Raw genomic sequence first — 7,513 nt, 5'->3', positions numbered from 1 at the left:
CCCGGACCCAATTGCCGATCCTTCTAAGAGTGAAGAGAAGATCCTTGGAGATTAACTTGGTATTCTCCCGAGCCATTTGCTCAACATAGCCTTGTTAAAAAGCCCACCATCATCTTTACTTCTACAAATTTTTGACCAACTGAACCAACACATCTTTTTGAGCCCTTCAGCGCCCCTATAAGAAATCTCTTTGAGTTTTAATGATTTCATTCACCAGTATTTTAGGGGCCTTATAAAAAGAAAACGAACCATCGACATCTGCCTTCCTTTCCAAGTTGCCAATATGCTCCTAAGCTTGGTCAGAATGTTGCACCAGCCATCCTTCCTTCTTGGGTTTGATCCAACACTGACTCCTAAGAATTTGAAAGGTAGAGTACCTGTGTCACAAGAGAGAAAAGTAACAGCAGAGGATAAAAACTCTTCCTTCAAATTGATTCCAAAAATCTTTGTTTTGAAACTAGTTCAAAACCTGTCATAATGCCTTTTATGTTCCATAGATTGTTCCAACTCCCACTACAAAGAAAGATCGCATCATCAGCAAATAGAAGGAAGGATATCACATGGAGAATGACGGCAGATGATATGCCAAGTCTTGTCACAGTAAGGTAGTTCAACTTTCCAACTAACCTTCAATACCTACCGGATCTGAAAATGACCCCCTTGATCTGGCGCAAGTTTGGTATTTGGATCCATAGGCGTGTCAGTGGACTTGCAATCAAGGGTAGAAAATCCTGAATACCGCTCTGGTTATTTTCAGTAATAACAATGCCATCCACATATACAACAAGATAAAAACACTGATCAATAGATGTGTTTATAAAACACTAAATGATCAACTTCATTGCAGAGTATGCCAAAATCCAGAAGAACTGAACTGAATCTACCTAACTATGCTTGAGACTGTACAAGGGTTTTTGCAATCTTCAAACAAAGCCACATGACTTCCCCTAAGCACCAAATTTGGGTGGTTGCTCCATATAGACTTCCTCAGCTAAGTCACCATGTAAGAATGCATTTTTTAAGTTTAACTAATAAAGAGGCCATAAATGCCATAGAGATAAGAAAAGATGGATATATGTCATCTTTGCAATTGGAACTGACCTGTTACATGTTACAGTGCATAGATACATGCTATGCGAAAAATAAAGCAAATATAAAAGGTAGGCCGGGCACCTCCAATTATGGGACTGATTCAGACAATTATCCCCCTGAAGAATTAGGCGAGACGCCAGCGAGTCAAACTGTGGAAAGAGCGCTTCAAACACACTTCTGGAAGGCGGCATGCATATCTCACACACCTGAAGGCTGCTTGCAGTAAGGGCAGTACAGGTGAGTGCATCAGACATTTTCCAGCAACTTTGTTTTGGATTCTAGTAGATTGACACCAGCCGAGACCAAAGATGGGACAAGTGTCACTGTATAAGGTGGCAAAGGCAGCGCTCCGGTGCATTCTGACTTGTTTTTTTTAAAGATCAAAGGGTCGTCGGCACTTAGTGTTGGTCGAAAAAAATACCTGACAAGTCTGGGAAGAAAAATAAAAATGAACCTAAGTTGTAAAACTTTTCTCAGCCTTTGTTATTTATAAGTCAATACATTCAAATCTATAATCATTGTTACTTATAACCAAGTCAATACATTAAAATCTATAACCAAATATCATGATTATTCGAGATAAATAAACTAACAAAGCTAATCATAGAGAGATTTTCTCAACAGAATATAATTCAAATCTATATATATCTTAGCAACACTAAAGATGATTTCACTTTATCCTCTAAAGTGAGCAGTATCACTTTAAAAGAACCAAATCCTAATTTCCTGTGTTTAGGAAGTCTGTGACCTCGTACTCCTTAAAAATCTTCAATAACTCGCATACTTTTAAAGATTGACTTATGCAAATTTTCTTCAACCAATTATATCCAGTATATACCCTTGTCTGATTCGGGAACCTACAATAATTTTATCATTAACTTCTTAAATCGTGTGACAGCAGAACTCGATGACCAATAGATAGCCATAAACAACCATTGATAGTCCCAGAGGGTGCCAACCATAATAAGGGAAGTGCATAATTGTTTTTAGCTGTACTCCATTAAAATAGGAACCAACTTGAAAATGTAACAAAATCACGATTTGAATAATTTAAACAGGCATAAATATAAATTTACATGTAGAATTCAAGTTTTAATTCAGTTATGATGGTTTGAAAATGAGCTCAAAAGAAATACAAAAATTTGGAGCTCAGACAAATAAAAGCTAATCATTTTGACTTAGTTCAAGCCTACTACATATTGAAGTTTGAAGTGATGATGTATTAGAGGAAACGCGATATCCTTCGACAAAAAGTTTCAGTTTTTCTATTTCACCAATAGCTGAAAGCCATTCGGTAAGAATCTCCATGGTTACATAGTCAGGACTGCAAGCATCCTCCACCATTCTGTCCATAAGTTCAAATGCCTCGGGCAGCATTCTCTTATCCCAAACCCCCTTCAGAATAGCATTATATGTGGTTGTATTAGGCCGAACCCCCTTAACTTTCATGTCATTCATCAAAGAAACAGCTTTTTCAACATCGTTATTTTTGCATAGAGCGTCTATTAAAATGTTGTATATCACAGTGTTAGGAGGAACCGTAGATGTAGAACACATTTCCTCGAAAATCTTCATGGCCTCATCAATATTCTTCTTTAAACAATATGCATGTATAACTGCCCCATACGTGACAACAGAGGGCTTAAGACCTTCTTTAATCATCTTTTTCATCATCTTAGACGCAGTTGCAAAATCTCCGGCTTTGCCAAGGTAAGAAACCAAAGTGTTATAGGTGACAGTATCAGGCTTAACTCCAGTTTCTTCCATTTCGTTGAGCATTTCATAAACTCGTTCCAGCTTCTTCTTCTTGCAGAATCCACTGATGAGAACATTGTAGCAAGCTCTATCAAGACCAAACCCGGCACGTTTCAACTGTGACACAACAACACTGGCATCATCCATCTTTCCAGCAATGGTTAAACCAGATATCAAACTATAGTAAACAATTGCATCCGGTGAGCATCCAGAACTCAACATCTCATCAAAATATTGCATGGCTTTATCAATATTGTTCACACCACAGAATGCAGATATCAGCGCAGTGTAAGTAACAGCATTTCCTTTCAGGCCCTTGCCTTTCATCTCGTTGAAAAACTCAACTGCACTATAGACTCTTCCAATTTTGCACATACCATCAACCAATGTATTGAGGGTGACCACATTTGGCTGTACTTGTTCCTCATTCATCAGATTGAATAGCTCACATGCTTTATCAATGTTGCCAGCTTTGCAGAACCCATCAATCAAACAATTATATGTAACAGTGTTTGGCCTATTTTTCTTCTCAGTTTTCATCTCTTCCAACAAACTCAAACCGTCTTCTTCCCTCCCAACTTTACAAAGTCCATTAATCAGAGTATTATACAAGACCGCATCAGGTTCAACACCAATCCGATTCTTTTCTCCTTTACCTCTCAATTTATCAAACACTCCCATTGCTTCATCAATCCTCCTACTCTTGCACAAATGATTAATAAGAATCCCAAAGGTTATGACACTAGGATGTATTTTCCTTTCCTCCATCTCTGCCAACAGTTTATTCATCTTCGTTATATCTCTTTCCCTTCCAAGCCCCGATAACAAGGCATTGCAAGATGCAGCTTCCACTGTACCACCCAATTTCATCACAGAATGTAAAAGTTCCCAAGCTACAGAGTTCTTCCATTTCCCACACAGCTTCGATATCATCTGAGTAAGCTTAAACGTATCCGGGAAAACTCCATGCTCACCAAGCTTAGTAACCAACCCCACAATTTCCCCATCAGCAAAGCCTTTTCCGGGGCGGTCCCTCTTCACCAACTCACCAAAAACAACTTCACCAATGAAATTATCAGGAGGAAACACAGAATCCGGTTCAAGCATTTGATCGAGCACGTGGCGGGCATCGTCAGTACGGCCTGATTTGAGTAAACCAATCAACAACTCTTTACAAATTCGTGTACTTTTCAAAGATCGGTCTAGCTCGTTGAAGTGAAGAAGCGACTCATCCAAAGTTCGGACCTTTTCTAAGCACTGCATAGGAAAAATTGACACAAATTCACAATAAGAATATTAAGTAATACAACATGATTCTTCCTTACATAAAGGATTCAAATAACAAAAAAGAAAAGCTTTAATGTAAATCAATCAATACATACCCCTTTCAGCGGACGCTTGACAGATTGGGGTTGAGAGTGAGTAGAGTCGGATTCGATGTCGGAATCATCACTGGAGACATAATTGAAATTTCGTTGGGGTAAAAACGGAAGAGCGAAGGTTTGGTGCCTGAGAGCCACACCGTATCTGAAGATGGCGGAGTAATGTAGTAGTGGCCTTCGCATCAGCAGCGGCATTGTGATTGTGAGATGTATCAGATTGAACGGTGGAAATGATGAAAGTTTGTTAAGAGGACATTGTTGTGTTGGCAAGTTTTCAAATGATGAAGGAAGAAGGAGGGAGAACACAACACAATAGATTCACATTGGCAAGCGAGCTTTGGAAGAAAGGTTGATGCCAATGCAAGATATGGCCGTGCGGGTCCAATTGAAATAACTAGTTATTGGAAGTCAATTTCTAGCAATTACAAGTCCATTTTTTAATTATATGTCTAAAAATCTAGAAATACCATTGTTCTTTTAACATCTAATTTGATTTATTTTATGGAATGGAAATAGCTAACTAAAGATATAGTATAATGATTACTTCACAAATTAACAATCGGGTTGCATTCAAGTTATTTATTTGATGGTTTTATTGATGAAAGTGACAACAACATAACACATCTAACTCAAGATAATATAGAATGATGGATACACAAATTAATAATCGGGTTGCATTCAAGTTATTAATTTGATAATTTTGTTGATGAAAGTGACAATAGCATAACACATCCAACTCAAGATAACACATAATGACTAATCTACAAATTAACAATCGAGTTGCATTCAAGTTATTAACTTGATCGTTTTGCTGATGAAAGTGACAACAACATAACACATATAATGTAAAATATGGAATCTGAATTTTTAACTATTTGTATGGAATTCATTAGACCAATTAGGAGACATTACAGAATATTTGCTTGAATGAATGCATTGGTTTTCTATTACTTTAACAACTTATTTATCATGAAAAGAGAAAAAAAAATTTTTTACTCTATGTAATGTGAGCAAATTTTTATTTATCCCTCGTAATAAAAAAAAGTTAAAAAAAATATTTTATTTTAAAAATTAATTTTAAAAAAATTAAAAAAAAATAAAATTCATGTGGATTTAAAATAAAAAATTAAATTAAATGACAAACAGACAAATCATGTCAACAAATATTGGACTTAAGGGTCATAGACAGAGAATCTTCACATTACAATGGAGAATAAAAAATATATATTTTACGGAGATGTAAATTAAATCCCACTTACCTTGTAGGGGGTGTCGTATATTTGACCATATTGTATTTAAAATGGAAAGGACATTTCGAAGTCCGTAGGTCTTTGTTTACCGTGAAATTTAGTAAACAAAGACAAGTTTGATTTTACTTAAGGGATTAAACTCAAAAATATCTCTGGACAGATTTGTGCAAAAATTGTATGTTTCGAAAGACTTTGACAATAAACGTCAAGAACATTGAATAATAAAGAAAATAAAGTAAAGAATGGATAAAATGAAAAAGTTAAAGGAACAAATTAAATTTATAAATGGAACGCAAATACATACATTGAACACTCGTTTCTCACTCTCACGGTTGGATACTTTGAGTGTGTCATGTATAAACTTGTGGACTCCTAAAACTATAAACAAACACTTCTTATATACTGGTCCTAATATAATCACCTATAATGGTCGACTTAGAAAAACTTGAAATTTCTTCGTCTTCATGCATATCTCTTCTTTGATAGGTCTCCACATGTTCTCGAATAGTTGTATGATCCTATTCAACTTTCTTCGATAAAAACCCGATAGTCACGTCAACTAAAAAACCCAAATTTCACTAACTCCCAACCATTTTCCCAACCTCATTCGATAGGAAATTCTCCTTAAATGGTTTTGTGGCCGAAAATGACTGTTTTGACTATGTTTTAAACCTCAAATCTCTATTAAAGCCAGATTCGACCCTGAATTCTTACGTTTATTACATGTGTCGAAAATATGAGGTAACACATTGCCCCATAAAATGCCATTTTTCGAACACACAAGTGTCAAAAGGGAAAAATATGGCATTTTTTTAAACACTTTTCGACACTGTTCAGATCGCTCTATTGACGTCAGTGTCATCATTGCACCTTTTCACAAACATCTGTTCAACATGTTTTTTTCCCAATAAAACCATCATGACTCCTACTTCATAGGAGAGTGGACAATAACTTCCATAGCCCACTAACGTTTCCACTACATGAAGAGGAATCGTCTTCAACTACCACGCGAACGCCACTTATTGGACGATTACCCACTATTATTCTCTATAAATACCAGTCTCATCTTTTCATTTCAATTCTTCCAACTTCAAGCTTTCATACGTAATTAGTCTATTTACTCAAAGAAACCTTCTTCTTTTTTTAAAAGCTTCAAGAAAAGAAACAATGGTTACTTTTATAACCTATACACTTGTTACCGGCAAGAACCCACTTGCATTGGTGATTCTAGCATCATAGGAGGAAAAAGGAAGACATTTCTTGCTTGAACCACCGCTTGCTGAGGAGAAAATATCCATCTGGACCAAACAAGTATTCATTCCATTTTCACTTTCTGATAAACTCTTTGCATTTATATGCCCATTTTCCACAGCCAAATCACACCATGGGAAAGTGAAAGGTTTATTTCCTTGTTATCCCATTACCATGCCTTATGTGTTCAAAGAACACACTTTTGACCTAAATTTTATGGATACGCCTATGCGTGTTTTTCGATCAGCACCCCACCCCAAAATAAGGATTACCTTTCCTGACTCAACAAAGTTCAAAACAAAAGAAAAGAACAATAGGAAAACATATGCATTTTTGACGTAATTTAAATGTCTAGAACTGACCCTATGTATAACCCTGATATGTTTCTTGCTTCGATCTTCTTTTGGGAAGGTTCGAAAAACACGTTCCTTCTTCCCCATGGGATGGTTACGCCAACTTTGTTCGATGTAGCAGTTATCGCTGGGCTTCGACCCATAGGTGAAACCTTCACCCCAACACTTGAAACTATTAATAAATTTTTCTTTGACACAACTTCAAAAATTACATCACTAACCATCATAACACCACCATGGAAGAGGTCTATGATCAAGAGCACATCACTTTTCTGACCCTTTGACTTTCCTACTACTTCTTTTGCTCAAGTTCTTTACAAATAGCTAAAAAAATATGTTCCCTTAGCAATTGAACTCCACGAGGGTCAAAAGATATCTCTTGGTAAGTTACTTATAGCCACCTTATATCAATCATTAGGTACTGCTTCTC

The 7,513-nt window shown here is 36.4% G+C and overlaps 1 protein-coding gene across 1 annotated transcript; it reads right to left on the bottom strand.

Annotated features, from left to right (window-relative positions):
• Positions 1-2,116: 2,116 nt before the first annotated feature.
• On the bottom strand, positions 2,117-4,656 carry LOC127100630 (pentatricopeptide repeat-containing protein At3g61520, mitochondrial). Its single transcript, XM_051037874.1, has 2 exons — positions 4,230-4,656; positions 2,117-4,104 (listed from the first exon to the last, which is right to left on the bottom strand). The coding sequence occupies exons 1-2, from the start codon at positions 4,422-4,424 to the stop codon at positions 2,257-2,259; spliced, it is 2,043 nt and encodes a 680-aa protein (XP_050893831.1). The 5' UTR covers positions 4,425-4,656; the 3' UTR covers positions 2,117-2,256.
• Positions 4,657-7,513: the final 2,857 nt, after the last annotated feature.

This window comes from Lathyrus oleraceus, chromosome 7, assembly GCF_024323335.1.
Source record: "Lathyrus oleraceus cultivar Zhongwan6 chromosome 7, CAAS_Psat_ZW6_1.0, whole genome shotgun sequence".
Lineage (NCBI taxonomy): Eukaryota > Viridiplantae > Streptophyta > Magnoliopsida > Fabales > Fabaceae > Lathyrus > Lathyrus oleraceus.
The sequence above is the reverse complement of the archived record's forward strand: the minus strand, read 5'-3'. Positions and strand labels throughout refer to the sequence as shown.